A 16,282-nucleotide genomic window follows, 5' to 3' on the forward strand; every position below is an offset into this window, starting at 1 on the left:
CGGGTTGATAATCCGAGCACTTGGCTTTGGTGGTCGCACCTCAGGTCGGAGGGTATAAGTTTACCAAGGTACTCATGGATGGAGGGAGCAACATCAATATCTTTTATTATGAAACTTTCCGTCGCATGGGGTTGACTGATAAAAATATTAAGCCGTCAAACAATGTTTTCCATGGCGTGGTGCCTGGTAAGTCGGCGTACCCAGTTGGTAAGATAGCTCTGGAAGTTGCTTTTGGAGATGATCATGACTCTAGGTCAGAGACATTGACCTTTGAAGTAGTCAAGATTCACAGCTCGTATCACACTCTGTTTGGACGTCCGGCTTATGCCAAGTTCATGGCACGGCCTTGTTATGTTTATCTGCAGCTCAAGATGCCAGGTTACAAGGGGACCATTACAATGCATGGGAGCCGTAAGATAGCTCTAGAATGCGAAGAAGGTGATGCGGCTTATGCTAAGTCGGTTTGTGCAACGGAAGAGTTAAAATTCTATAAGGACAATTTTGATCCGGCGGATATGACATCTTTGAAAAAGCCAACTACAGAGCATGATCTGGTCTTAAAGTCTAAATCGGCAGATGATACCAAGATGGTTGATTTTGTTCCTGGCGATTCATCCAAGCACTTCAGTATCAGTGCTAATCTAGATCGAAATAGGAAAGCGCGCTCATCGAGTTTATCCTTGAGAACCGGGACATCTTTGCATGGAAGCCTTCAGACATGCCGGGTGTACCCATAGAACTCGCTGAGCACACTCTTAATATTGATCCAAAATTTAAGACGGTTAAGCAGTTTCTCCGCCGGTTTAACGAAGAGTGGCGGAAGGCCATTGGAGAGGAAGTGGCCCGGCTCTTGGCGGCCGGGTTTATCGTTGAAGTTTTCCATCCAGAGTGGTTGGCTAACCCGGTGCTGGTACTTAAAAAGAACGCCACTTGGCGTATGTGTGTGGACTACACAGACTTGAATAAGGCTTGTCCGGCTGATCCTTTTGCTCTCCCTCGTATTGATCAGATTATCGATGCTACGGCGGGTTATGAGCGTTTGAGTTTTTTGGATGCTTATTCTGGTTATCATCAGATCAAGATGGCAGTTAAGGACCAGGAGAAGACAACTTTCATAACTCCCTTTGGAGCCTTCTCCTATGTGTCTATGCCTTTTGGGCTCAACAGTGCCCACGCGACTTATCAGAGATGTGTGCAAAATTGCCTTCATGGTCAAATTGGGCGCAATGTTCATGCTTACGTGGATGATATTGTGGTGAAATCCAGAGAAAAAGAGACATTGATAGATGACTTGAAGGAAACCTTTGATAATCTCCGGGTTTATAAAATGATGCTTAACCCGGCCAAGTGTGTTTTTGGTGTGCCGGCAGGTAAGCTCTTGGTTTTTTTGGCATCTAACAGGGGCATTGAAGATAATCCGGAGAATATCAAAGCCATCACTTCTCTGGCTAAACCGGTGTGCATCAATGATGTGCAACGTCTAGCGGGTCGTACTGCGGCATTAAGCCAGTTCATAAGCCGGTTAGGAGAGAAGACCATCCCTCTATATCAGATGATGAAAAATATAGATAACTTTGTCTGGAGTGATGCCGCTGATGAAGCGTTTGAGGACTTGAAGAAGCAGCTAGCTGAGCCGCCTATTCTGGCTGCTCTTGTTGATAAAGAGCCATTATTGTTGTATGTAGCAGCCAATGCCCGGGCTGTTAGCGTAGCTATTGTGGTGGAACGGAAGGAGGCAGGCAAGGAATATCCAGTTCAAAGGCTGGTTTACTACATCAATGAGGTGCTTATTGAGTCCAAGCAAAGATATCCGCACTGGAAGAAGCTTGCATATGGGGTGTTCATGGCCAGTCGGAAGATTAAGAAATATTTTCTGGGTCATCCCATCATTGTGGTTAGTTCTGCTCCTTTAGGGGACATTATTCAGAATAGAGAAGCCACAGGTCAGGTAGCCAAGTGGGCCATTGAGCTTGGTCCTCATGGTTTGAAATATATGCCTCGCACGGCCATAAAGTCTCAGGCGCTGGTGGATTTCATCAATGACTGGACAGAGCTGCAGATGCCTGAGGAAAAGCCAGATAACACATATTGGACTATTTACTTTGATGGCTCCATGCAATTGGAGGGATCGGGAGTTGGAGTTGTGCTCGCTTCCCCTCGAGGTGATAAATTTTGTTATGTTCTCCGTTTGATGTTCCCTTGCACTAACAATGCAACTGAATATGAGGCTTTGCTCCATGGTCTTTGGATGGCTAAGGAGATGAAGTTAAGCCGGGTTAGGTGCTTTGGCGACTCAGATTTGGTGGCTCGGCAAGTCTCTGGTACTTGGGATTCCAAGGATCCACTCATGGCGGCTTATCGACGAGAGGTGGACGTTATTGCTGGTCACTTCAAGGGTTATCAAGTTGAGCATGTTGATCGTAGGAAAATGAAGCGGCGGATGCTTTAAGCCGGTTGGGTTCTCAACGTAAACCGGTGCCGCCTAATGTCTTTCTTGACGTTTTGCATAACCCGTCGTTAAGTCACCTACAGAGGAGGATTTGGCTATTCCTGACCCGGAAGCTCAGTTGGTGGCGGCTCTTCATGTAATTCCGGATTGGACAGTCCCTTATTTGGCTTATATGACCCGAGGCGAGTTACCTGAGGATGAAACCTTAGCCAGGCAGATAACCCGACGGTCTAAGTCAATGACAATTGTTAATAGAGAGCTACATCACCGCAGTGTCACAGGGGTGTTTCAACGTTATGCCTACAATATGACATGATGAAACCCATAAATCATAGCAATGGTGAAAATAAAGCGAGAAAGAAAGAAGATAAGGGGGGAAATACTTACAACATGCAGGCTGGCTAGGCTCAGCTGCGCATGGGCCGTCCTCCCGCTCGGGCTCGGGTTGGTAGCTCGGAGCCGTGTGTAGGCGATAGAAGGAGTGATCATGCCATTGAGGCACGGGTAGCAGCCATGGTACTCTGGATGACCACCACCGTCGTCTCATCAGCCTGCGATTGGATGGGGTCAACAACATCCGACTTAGGATGCAACCTCTGAAACGACTTTGTGTAGGCCGTCAGGTTCTCCTCGGTCTTGCCGTAGTACTCACCCTCGCCTTCCTTACGCTTCTCCGCACACGGGCCAGCCTCCACGACCCCATTCCTGAGAGCGGCTTCTTCAACTTGAGTATATTATTCTTCTAAGAAAAACTTGATTTGCTCGTTTTTGTTTTAGGTACTTCTAAGCTAAATGGGGTTCATTGTTTAAATTCGATAAGGAGCCTCGATTAGTGAAAATCTCTGAAACTAAAGAACTACAAGGACCCGGGTTGAGCGTATTATAGGCATATCATGATTTTGATCTAGGATACCGATTTTACTAATTTTTTTGTTATCATAGTAATTAGTTACCAATTACAATTTCTGAACCTTTAGAGTCATTCCTGGGTTGATGTGCTTTTGCCCATCATGTTATCCTCTTTCTTGGTTGTCTGTTTCCTGTGCTCTCTCATTGTTGCTCTATCTGGGTTCACCTCCTTCACAGTCGTATTTTTTGCCATGATGGGGGTTCCATCGGCCAAGGCACCTGCTCTCTGACTGTAGTGCGATCACCCTGTGTATGGCTTGTTGGTTGCGCTAGTAGAAAATTGTATCAACTCTGTCAGACCGTAGCTTCTGAAACCAATGATGTATACAAATGTTATATTTAAGTAGAAGTGATCCATTCTTATGAATTGCAGCTTTTTATGCTGCACATATATACTTGCACATTACAAAAGCCATCATGTTTGTCTCTATGCACATTTTTGTACTCATTTAGGAGTTATAGGCTGATTGGCATGTCACCCTCAGGAAGGTGTTTACTTTATATGATTCTGGCAGGCTAGGTTTAAATAGTGTGAGCTTAAATAATAGGAGCTGAATAGTTGTGTCATGTTCAGATGATCTTTATAATCTCACTGTAAAACTAGATGATAGAATCTTTCGCTGCCATCAGGTGATTTAACCTCAAGGTTAGAGTATTTTAAAACCAGGCTATTTTAAACAGTGCACTTCCTTGAAGGTAAGAGTCGAGCGCATGAATCTCTGGATCTCCCATTTCTTGAGGAGCATGACCTGAGTACGGAAGCATTTGAAAAGATGCTTCAATACATTTAAGGTCCCTTTAAACTTTTTCTTGCTTGCCATTATTGATACTGATGTTGTCTGGTTTATTCCCTGTTTGTTTTGGTTTTGAGTTTTGGTTTTTTATTTTTTTTTATTTTGAGAGTAGTTGTAGCGAGGATGTTGACGATCCATTGCTGACCATGGAGCATGGCTTCAGGATATGTACCGCAACTTAGAGACTTGATGACACATTCCAACTTGCTCCTACCACCATGCAAGTGGTCGATGCTTAGTGTTGAACTGTTGATGAATCCCTCTTTTTTCCTTAATAAGGGATGGTGTCCTTTACCATGAATACTTGTTATGCAGATTCAATAGAAATGATGTTTTAGGCATGTTTGATAGTTATAAAACAAATGCCATACACAATAGCTATTGCTATTATGGAGACGTTTCGAACTATTGTTCATCTGCTATTCAATGTTTGATGCTTCTTCGTTATTCTTATACAGAGGGGCTAAAGTTCCAACCATACATGTTTGCTCAAACCTAAAGCTCCTAACTAATGAAAAATATTTTGAAAGCACTCATGATTTTAAAGGTACATATATTACAAAAGCCTATGTATTTTTTTTTTCCTCAAACACACAGTCACTCAAAAATACAAATATTTTCAGTGAGAACATGGTAGCAAATATTTTGTGCTACATTAAATGTGTATATATATATCTTATTGTAGACAATAATCCACCATGTTTCCTATTAAAGGGGATTAAACTTGGATATTTTTTTCATCACGCACATGGATTTAGCGTGCCTCTGCGCCATTTGGCTCAATGGGTCCACTAGCAATCTTATAACTCTCTAGAACTTGCCCTAGTTCTGCATTTATTTGGTTTAGTTGTAAAGCAACATAGCTTTGAGAATAATTACTAACTGGAAAGATACATATATCTTCGTTATGAAGGATCATGTTTTGTACTAGCTTATTTATGGAACACTGTTCTTGATTTCTCGAGTCGACTTGCTTGCGCTGTTAAATATACACTTTAATCTGTTACTGGGTATGCCAAATATTATCTGGGTAAGTTTCTGCTCCCTCCAAATGCCTACTGCCTTCCTGTATTTGTTTCAAAACATGGACAATATGTACTCTCTTAACAAACTGTCTGACTGACTGACAGCCGATTTGCTTGGAGCCACAAATTCATTCATGTTGCTAGCATATTGGATTGATGATGCGAATTCTGTAGTCTTTTGAATTTTAAAAAGCAAACGCAATTGCTGACAACTATTGTTGCTATAGTGCTACTGCACAACACCAAGATTTAAATCAGTTTACAGTACATTTTTCTAATACCGTTGCCAATGAAATGGCTTCGATAACAAACGATTAGTTGCTAGTTGTGTTGTACAAGCAAATGCTCTCCAGATTCCCCTAGGTACCGAGTACTTGGTACTTTTACTAGCCGCTGTCAGTTGCTATGAAGTAGCTAATGGGAATAGATGTTGGATGGTTTAACCTCTAGTTATATGGATTACCTGAACCTGCTTTTTGGAAACTGTTCTGTTCCTTAAACTTTTGGTACTCATGAATTCTAGGCTGTGTGGGTTCTGATTATTTCTTTGGACATATTTTTTTCTTCTTCTTTTGACAATCAGATTTTCGACAGATTTCTGTGCTGCTACTGCCTACTACCTTCATATGTTTGTTTGTGCACATGGTCGGTATATACTCTGTTAACAAAAAGTATGTCTGTACAAGCGCTTGTGGATTCTATCTTTATGATGGTTGTAGGTTGTACTACCTTATCTATATCTATATCTATCTATACCTATACTAATCCTAGACTCCCTAGAAATTCCCACATTAATTAGAATTTACGAGCCGTTAATTTGGTGGGGCCGAATTATAACGGCCTAGATCAACCTGGAAACGGCAGAAAAAAATCTCATCTCAATCTCCATCTTTTTTCTTTGATGGACCAATCTCCAGAAAAAAAACTCATCTCAATCTCAATTTTTTTTCAAGGAAGGATCAATCTCAATCTTTCTAATGCTCCACGACAGCTTAAAAACTCATCTCAATCTCTTTTTGAAGGAAGGATCAACCTCAATCTTTCTAATGCTCCACGAAAGCTTATACCTTTAGAAAAACAAAACAACCTTGACACGCCAACTAGAGAAAAAAATTGGATTATGTGGGCACGAATTATAATGGCTCAGATTGACAAAGAAAATAGAAAAAAAAATAGATAGACCATTGACTATGTGGTAATAGGAAAACCCATCTATCGCTAATCCTAGGAAGAGAAAGAACGCCGTCGGCCATCCTCGCGCTTCTTATTGCCGATAAATTCCTGCAAGACGCACAAGTACATGTGCTCAGCATTTCATTGATCTTCTGGCTAGGTACAAGTGCAGAAAGCTGGCTTGATCGATCTTGGTCCCTGGTCTAGATGTTATGCCTAGCCATCAGTCAGATTGAACGAGGAACAATGCATGCATGTATTATACTTCCTATACATGGGGTCGTCAGTGCTGCAGGCCTTCAACGTGTTGTGCAGGGGTCAAGGAGTTTAAAGTAATGAAGCAAGAAGGTCAAGGGTGCTGCTAAGGGCTTCAACGATATTGATGCATAGGAGGTTCTCCACTAATTTCTCTTCTGTATTTATCAATCAGATATGTTGATACAATTTCCATTCTTTTGTTGTTTCAACCAGAGGGAGCATGCAGATCAATTCATTAAATCATCTACCGAATCACTGTAGATAATTTTTCAGCGGAGGAGTCTGGCTTGGTTGCAGCCGGAACGGCAAGGTCGTAAATCATGATGCGATCCAATCCAATCTGTTTCAGGTTCCCTTCTTCAACTTTTAATTGTTCCAAGCTACCATGATGTAATAGTTCAATATTTTTTAGTCCTACAATGAATCGATTTAAAGCTTAGTGCTGCAGTGGAGGAGGTGCACGTACGTTGGTTTCAAGCAGATTGGTCGGCCGTCGTCGTTCGACGTTGAGGATGCTGGGATTTTCACGAACTGCCAGTCCCGTGTGTACATGAAGACTCTTTTAATATGTTCGACTTTAGATGTCACCCTAGAGGTCGCCGTTTCATGTCTCACCAATACAGCATGCATGGCCTCCATAATCCACCATCCACTCTGTCTATTTGGATTCTAACTTGAGCGCACCCGGTGCCGGTCCTTATTTCCTGCTGTTCGATTCCACCACAAGTGGATTCAGTTAATTTTGGTAGGAGCATCTCATCCATGACGTAATGAGACTATTCAGGAATTTGGTCCAGTAAGGTGTGGCCTATGTTGGAATTTGTAGCACAGGATCAACTATGGAGGACGAGCAGGCGGCGGGAGCGCGGGAGGTGAATGTGATATTCCTAAGATTGTTGATTCTAGGGACGTTACCATAATTGCAAGTTTCTTGAGTTTTCGTAAAACTAATTACAGTGGTATTAGTTTTTACAAAATAGTATATACATTACATAATATAATTTAGCAGATGTAAATGAGGTTGGACTAGCTCAGAATTGCCCACACCATTGATGGGACAGCTGGCCGTCAAACACATGGGTGCATTAGACATTGAAGGTGACGTACAAGTGCCATGAAATAATAGTACCGGATGTTCGTTCCTTATAAGCCGACCACAGGGTTGCCCAGATGATAGTAATACATATATGAGTAGGTAGATATATTGGTCTGCACATTGATATTACTGTAGCTATGCGTCCATTGATATATGCCGATGGCTTAACATATATTAAACCTATATGCGTACATGTTGTTAGTTTCGTCAGATGCGCACCTACGGAGAAGTAGCTCGAAGCAGGCAGCTGGATGGATCTTCATGGAGGCTAGCTAGCCTGATGGATTTATGGCCAGGTGGAAACATGCTCACAAGAGAACACAAGTGGAATCAATTGGTTGCAACGTGCATGTATAGTGCTTATTACTGTATTTCTTTGTGTTAATTTGATCTCATCGTGTGATTACAAGCTATATCCTAAATTCACATATCTAACTCGGATTAAGACTTCTGCTCCAATACAGATTGATATGCACATGGCGTTAAACTTTAACACATGCTGTAAGTTCAAATTCTACATGCTATTGATCTATCTTAACCTAAGATTTATGTTACTATTAAAACAAGATAATACCCTTCCAATTTTATTATTAGGGTTTGGTCATAGTTATAGCCATGTTTATTCGGCTAATCAGGCCTTCAACTCCGACGTGTCTATATAAAGAGGATGATGTAACAAAAATCCATCCAGAGTTCCAAACCATGATCCGCTTGCACGAAGACTGATGGTGATGAATTAATATATAAATCAGGTGCTTTTCGACCAGTACGTGAAGAATAAAGTATTCATAAGTAATCATGTACTTGATCAACCCCATTTTGGTCAATTATTTTCTCATTCAAAAGCCAGGTCAAAAAAGCAACTTGATCGTCATTGTTTTTCTACTTCTTTTTTTTTCGATTTAACTCCGGCTTCCCCAGTGTACATAGATTAAACACCACACAAATTGATCAGTTACGCACCGTCATCGATGAATTTCATTTTGACTGAAAAATCCTCCACAGTTAAATACATCGACCAGACATACACAACAGTTTCACATTAAACCACCGATGCATCAAATTACATAGGTGTGGTCATAGATGTTCAAGCCATACATTACCACTGATGTTTCTATTATTTTACAGGCCTTCTTTGCTCCTTTCTCTCCTACACATGCTACAAAAAGTGGTCAACATCCATAAGAGACAGCGCACACAATATATGATCGTCAACGCAGGATGCTAGGATGAAGTATGCGTTTTTTAACTGGAAAATACACTTTGGTTCCTGGTTGTATATGCACCCTATATGGGGATTTTTTTAAAATATTTTAATAAAAAGTCAAAATAGGTAAGAACTATTTTGACAAAACACTTGACTTACTTTTGCACTGATATATAAATGTCGATGAAAAAAAAAACAAAAGTTGACCTCATAGCAAAAAAGACAAAATTTATTTGCTATTATAGGTCACTATTCACACTATTTTAGCCAAAAAATTGTCTTTTTTGAAAAGAAGTCAAAAGGATATATTTTTTTGTGGATTTTATTTCTCACGAGTACAATAGAAGGTGAAGTTTATTTTAAAAATATTTTCAGGAATTTTCGACTTTTTGTTGAATTACTAATTTTTTTCCCATATAGGGTGCATATGTCCCCATAGACCAAAAGTTCCCCTCCTTTTTAACTTAACTATCCAAAATAGACTCTTGGCAAGTCCTCTTTGTCTCTGTACTGCGTATAGAAACATGACTAGAAGAATTTATAGGATGAAACTTTCTTTCAAAATCTATGCCCACTATCAATACAAGACCAAGGATCAAGAAACATTCCTTTGGTTTAATTTTGTATAATGAGTGTGATGTACCAATCTGAGCCGCTGAGAAATGAAGGATGGAAATGACTGAGCCTCTAAAATATTCCCCTCCACAATAAATAAAATCATGTTTATACATATTTGTATTTGAAAATGTGGCACAAGGGCATATACTGCACAATCTGCTTTATTACAGATTTTCCATTACTTTCGGTGACTATAAGTTATATATGGTGTTCTCCTATTTGCAATTTCTTAAATTATGATGTCGTTTAATTCAAATTATTTGGTTCACTTGAGTAAGAAGCATTGTTCATTTACTCTTAGAACGGGATTATTTATCAGTAAAAACTTATGATCAAGGAAACATCTTTTTTGCACATAGTAGTTTTCCAACATAAAATACTACATCCATATCACTAATAGGTGATGTTTTTCTTATTCGTTTCATAAAGGACTAACAACGACAACATGACTAATCTGAGATAGTTAGTGTTCAAATCGTGATTTCTAATTATCTGTGTTCATACAATTAAAATATAAACAATATACATATCTGCAGGTAGCAAGCTATCTCAAAGCATATATCTTTAAACACCAAATTTAGTTCATCGATCAGTACAACGTAAGGAAAACTTATTCGTAGAAATATACGCCCCTTATGAATCACTATCTTCTATAATATGGGTTTAAAAAATAACAAATACCTAGCCCGTGCAAACGCACGGGTCCGTGGCTAGTCACTATTAATTAATGAAGGAAGGAAGCTTGTTGACAAAATAAAATATGTTTGTGTTTATTCTAGTGTTATTGATCTGATACGATGCACTTTGTTTAGATGTAGGCAAATTTTAATATGCTCTTAGATGTAAAGAAATAAAATGTGATCGTTTTGCTCATCGGTAACTCTCTACGACTCTTGATCTACAACTTATATTGCAATAATGTTGTTCGCACATGTATTTTGATAATTGGAAAACAATCACACTGCTTGATTTATGAATCTCTCTACAACTTGCTGTAGTGCATTATTGCAAAACACCATGTTTATGCATTTATTTCACACAGTTGTAAATCATCATACCTCCGAGAACAATTACCATCTGAAACGATACATGCAGATTTATTATGAAGTATCATGCCTTGTACAAGATTGTTTATTCAAAGTTGTTCTGGATTTCTCTCGTCGAGGATTCTCGTTCTTCTCCATGCTCCGCTATGAACTTGAGGTACACATCTCTTATTGTGTGCATCTCTGCTGCTGCATCTCTTGTCAGTGCTCGGTCTCGAGGATGCTGCTTTGAGCAGGTTATGCCAAGCCTCAAGACTGAAACCAACAACTCCTGGATTCTAATACTTGCATTGTTATCATGTTGTCCATTGTGCAGCCACATTGTTGGGTCTGCTATCTCCGGTGTTCTATCTGGAAGAGCATCCTCGACAAACCTATGCAGATCCAATAAATCTTTGAATATGTCTTCTGTTGGACTCCTTCCAGTAAACATCTCAAGCATCAATATGCCAAGGCTATAAATATCACCAGCTGTAGAGACCGCATAGCCTTCTCCGTACTCTGCAATTGTGCAAAGTTTTGTGGTTAGCATGCCATATTCGAGCGAAGAGTAAAATTTAAAATTACAAGAGATTCAGTCACTCACCTGGAGCAACATAGCCTATGGAACCTCTAATTCCAGTTGACCCATATGAAGTTTGCATCTCCGCACTTGTATTTTCTTGAAGGATCCTTGATATGCCAAAGTCTCCAACTCGTGCACTCATGTCTTCAGCAAGAAGAATGTTGCTTGGCTTAAGATCGCAGTGGATCACCGGTGGCTGACAGTAGTTGTGCAGATATTCCACTGCGTCCACAATATCAACAACAATATCAAGCCTCTGGGCAAGGCTGAGTGTGTTGTCTAAAATGGGCTCTTGGCATCTTGGATGAAGCCAAATATCCAAGTTACCATTGGGCATGAACTCAAAAACCAATGCCTTGAACTCTTGACCTTGGTGGTTGACGCTCGAACAAGAAGTAATGGCCTTAATGAGACAACGGTGTCGTATCCTTCTCATGGCCTCACATTCCGCCTCAAAACTCTTTGAATACGTGGATTGACCAAGATTAAACACCTTGACAGCCAATGTTCTGTGTTCATTGTCCAAAACACACTTATAAACCACACCATAACTTCCTCTCCCGAGTAGGTTGAGTTCTGAAAATTCATTGGTTCCTCTCCATAATGCATGATAGGGGATTCTCTTGTAATGGTCATCAACAACTGAATTGTGTGCTACTGTCTTCTCGCTTTGTTTGAGCTTCTTGCAAAGTATCCAAACAAGGAGAATAACTGAAAGTGACAACAAGATTGCTCCAGCTGCCGCTAGAGAAATTACAAGAGACTTTCGCATCTTTCTTTTTTTCATGCTTGAGGGTCTTGTTGAGCATGGAGGCAAGTGAAGTTGAGGTGTACCACCACACAAATTGATGTTCCCAGCAACCGCTAAGTAAGTGATGTTTCTAAAAACACCTTCGTTTGGTACCTCACCTTGCAAATTATTGAAAGATACATCCAGTTTTGACAATGATGTCAAATTCTCTAGAACCAATGGGATTGACCCGGAGAAGTTGTTGTGTGCTAGGTACAACTCCTGCAGGTTTCCAATATTTCCAAGGGCATCAGGAATATTACCCGAGAGGATATTCATGGTCAGGTTCAATACACTAAGCCCCTTCATATTTTTCAGTGACAAAGGTATGCTTCCTTGGAACAAATTGTTGTCTAATGATAGCAATTCCAACACTAAGCAATTTTGAATACTATTGGGTATCTTGCCAGACAATTGGTTTCCTGATAGAATGAGGTGGTTAAGATTTTTTAAACTGCCAACTTCATTAGGAAGTGGTCCGGAAAGGGAATTGTACGATAAATCCAAAAGGGAAGAAAGGGCGGATAATTTGAAAATTTCTCTTGGTATTGAACCATTAAGATGGTAATTCTTTGATAGGTCAAGTTCAAAAAGGTTTTTCAACTCCCCCAGGCTTGCCGGAATTGGCCCCTCCAAGTTGCCATTGTCTGCAAGAAGCCTGTTCAACTGTGAGAGGTTCCCCATAGACGAAGGTATGAGGCCAGACAATCTATTATTGTACAAGCCTAGATCGATCAAGTTCTCTAGCTTACCAATACTTTCTGGAATCACTCCGGATATGAAAGTATCTACTATCACAAGCCTTGTCAGACCAACTAGATTTCCTATGTCCGTAGGAAAAACCCCAGTGATCATATTTTCAATTAGGTCTAAGGCATGGAGAGTTGTTGAGAGGTTGACAATTGAACCTGGTAGTTGCCCTCCAAAAGGATTGACACTAAGTTCCAATATCTCTAGTCGGCTACAGTTTGCCAAAGAGGTGATGAATTCCCACCCCATGGTGTCATTCGCTTCCAGCCTATTGTCAGCCAAGTTCAGAAACTCGAGAGCTCCCAGCATCCCCAATGTGGGAGGCACGTACTGAGAAAAGCTATTTGTCACGAGATCAAGATAGACGAGGGAAGATATGTTGGATATTGAGGGAGGGATGGCTCCCGTGAAGTGATTACTAGGTAAGTGAAGGCCTGTCAACTTGGGGAACTTGCTTCCGATATCATTTGGAATGCTTCCATACAACATATTAAACCCGACATCAAATACTTTTAGCATTGATAAGTTGTAGAGAGAAGGTGGAAACATACCGGTGAGGAGGTTTTCATGGAAATCGAAATGTTGTATGCTATGGATGCTTCCAAGCCCCGATGGGATCGAGCCAGTGAGCTGGTTAAAGGAGAGATCAAGGGTTTGTAGATAGGACAGGTTGGCCAGGGACGCCGGGATGGGCCCTGTGAACTTGTTTTTTCTTAGTGACATCACAGACAGGAAAGTCAGCTTATAGCCGAGCTCAGCCGGGATGAGCCCACTAAGCTTGTTGCTGCTCAGTCTCATTTCGGTGATGCTGGCGCAGGAACTCAGGTTTGGCGGGAAAGTGCCGGAGAAGGAGTTATCATCCAAGATGAGCCTCTTTAGGTGGCGGAGGCGGCCGAGGCTCGTTGGGATCCTCCCGTGGAGTGAGTTGTCCCTCAGATTGAGTGTTCGTAGGAAGGTGAGGTTCCCGATGGCCGGGGAGAGTGCTCCAGTGAGCCCTCTCTTGTTCAGTATCAGCGCCACCACCCTTGCTGGCCTTCGGTGGTTGCACGCCACACCTTCCCAGCGGCAGAAGCCACCGCTGGTGTTCCAGGAGGCCAGTGAGCCGCCATGGCCGAGCTGTGCTTTGAAAGCAAGCAAAGCGGCCTCATCGTCGGCGCTCACAAGGACGATCAGCAGGAGGACAAGAGTAGACCATATTAATCTCATGGCAATGGCCCGTATTGTTGTGTCCCTCTTGCGTTCTTGGTTTGGTTTCCATGTAGCATTTGCGCGTTCCATATATATACCAACTTTGCTTAATTAGTTGGTCATGTGGGTGTGAGTGGTTGTTGTGCTAGTGATATTTCTGTCCGTCGTCAGCTCAAAATCTGCAGAGTTCACCATCTGGCGGCAAAGCAAACACTGTTACGTACCATGTTGGGACATAATATATCGGCAAGACTTGTTCCTTCCAAAAGGGTTGTTATGGCCACAAGTTATGCGTTGAAAGCTTCCGGTCTCTGATAGCTCATAGTTTACAAGAGGTCATATAAATGTCACAAGTTAGGCCGTCAGCTTTGGAGTCTAAGATCAAAAGATAAAATTAATGGCCGGCCGGCCGGCCGGCCTGATGGGCATGTTGCACTTGATATGCGCAAGGGAGGTGAATAGCAAGAGATAACGATGATGCCAGAGATAGCCGGCTGCGCTGTCTCCTTCATTGTGCTGCCGGCCACATGTCATCATTACCCTGCATCAACTTGTGTACAAAATAGTGATGACTAGAAGGGTTGGACGTGCTTTGCTGTGCTGTTGGTGTTGTTGGCTTTCTTAAAAAGAATTATTCATTCTGTTTCAAAATATAAGGTATATTACTTTTTTGAAAAGTCAAACCTTTTAAATTTGATCAAATTTGTAGAAAAATATATCAAATCGATATGATTAGATTCATCATCAAATGAATTTTCATACTTTTTTATTTAATATTGTGGATCTCGATATTTTTTCTCGGCATCTGTTCAAAGTTAAAGAAATTTGACTATACAAAAAATCTAATACCCATTATATTCAGGAATGATAGAATATTTAGTTTAGCGGGTGGTGGAGATGATGGAGTGTGTTTTATTTTTATTTATAATGCGGTGATTTGATGGGCCTTTCATGGTTTCGTTTTGTGTTATCCGCTAACCAACGTATATTGTGCCTAAAAGAGAGCACATCCACCCCAACGCTAACCAACATATATTATGTGGGGAAATTTCGGCGTAGTTGACTGCATGTACTATATTGATCTTACAATATCACATGGTGGCACTTCTTTTTCTGGGTGGTGGGAGGGCGCGCGGGGTTGATATATTTTTATAGGACGGTTGCTGCTGACTGATTTGAAAAATCGTTGGCCCAGTCAAAATTGTAAACCAAATTTTAAACTGAATACCTCAATTGAATGAAACAGCTTCAAATAGGGAATATATGGAATAAAAAACTGAATGAGAGTGCTCCTTGAGAAATTGTTGACCCAGTCAAAATTAGGTGACTCAATTATAAATTGAAGACCTTAAATAATTGGCAGGCCTTAAAAATTAGGAAGCATAAAGTATAATATAATAGAATTAAATGAGAGAGCTTTGAGAAATTGTTGATCCGGTCAAAATTGGATGACCCAATTTCAATTGGAGTCCTCAATTGAATGTGGGCTCTTTAAAACTAGAAAGCATAGTATTATAGAGAATGAAGAGAAACAAGCAAGCAAGAGATGGATGCAGGAACTAACAAGAACACTACAAAATATGTTGCATCTCCCCTAGAGACGTTCATCAATCAAACTATGGATTGGCAATAATGCTAGATTTTGCATGCCATTGTTCAATAATCAACAATATATGATGAATGCATCAAACATGTAGAGGCCGGTGGTTGATCTTATTTTTTGGATTTTTTTTAACATAATGGCTAATGGTCCCATCTATAGTTTGACTGTAAGACCAGCAGGTCTCCACAACGTACTTCCAGGCCATTGTCAAAGGTCGGAGATGGCTGGAGACACCGTAACACCATCCCTCTCCTGTGGGATGGGGCCGCCCTCCTTCAACGACCGGCCGATATCGGGTCGCATATAGATGGCTTCTATAAAGCCCACCTCCCCTAAGGGACGAGTTGCTCTGGACCCGGATATTTGAGCTGGTAGTGCAGCCATTACTTTCCTATAGCTAAAGTGGTTTAATTGCTACCAAGTCAGCATGCATATTTCATGTCAATTAAGAATTTGCACGCCAAGATCTTATTGAACGGACTTCGAGGCTCTAGCTATAACCTAGTCAAGAGGGATCTAAAGAGGAAGAAAGCTAGTATGAGTGTGTTTGCTTGGCATACTAAGCTACTCTTTGTCAGGTCACAAGTTAAGAAATTTTGACTGAGATAGTCCCCTGTTTGGTTTACAGTCATGCTTGGCAAGATTCCATTCATGCAAACTAGACCTCCCATGTCACTGACCCAGAAAAGTGTGGTAAAGTGTGCCTGAAATTTTGATCACCTAACCGTAGCCATGTATGGCAAACAAAAATGTGGCAAATAATGATAACCTTAGTATGTGAACCAAACATGCTCCAAGTGAGGTGGACATG

The 16,282-nt window shown here is 41.0% G+C and overlaps 1 protein-coding gene across 1 annotated transcript; it reads right to left on the minus strand.

Moving 5' to 3' along the window:
* Window positions 1-10,660: 10,660 nt before the first annotated feature.
* Window positions 10,661-13,886, minus strand: LOC123153600 (receptor kinase-like protein Xa21). Its single transcript, XM_044572645.1, has 2 exons — window positions 11,162-13,886; window positions 10,661-11,076 (listed from the first exon to the last, which is right to left on the minus strand). The coding sequence occupies exons 1-2, from the start codon at window positions 13,884-13,886 to the stop codon at window positions 10,661-10,663; spliced, it is 3,141 nt and encodes a 1,046-aa protein (XP_044428580.1).
* Window positions 13,887-16,282: the final 2,396 nt, after the last annotated feature.

This window comes from Triticum aestivum, chromosome 7A, assembly GCF_018294505.1.
Source record: "Triticum aestivum cultivar Chinese Spring chromosome 7A, IWGSC CS RefSeq v2.1, whole genome shotgun sequence".
Lineage (NCBI taxonomy): Eukaryota > Viridiplantae > Streptophyta > Magnoliopsida > Poales > Poaceae > Triticum > Triticum aestivum.

Bases quoted from the DNA above. Each gene is read 5' to 3' on its own strand.
- LOC123153600 (XM_044572645.1), bottom strand. From the start codon at position 13,886: ATGAGATTAATATGGTCTACTCTTGTCCTCCTGCTGATCGTCCTTGTG. The intron at 11,077-11,161 runs GTGAGTGACTGA...GCACAATTGCAG, and splicing joins CATAGGCTATGTTGCTCCAG to AGTACGGAGAAGGCTATGCG.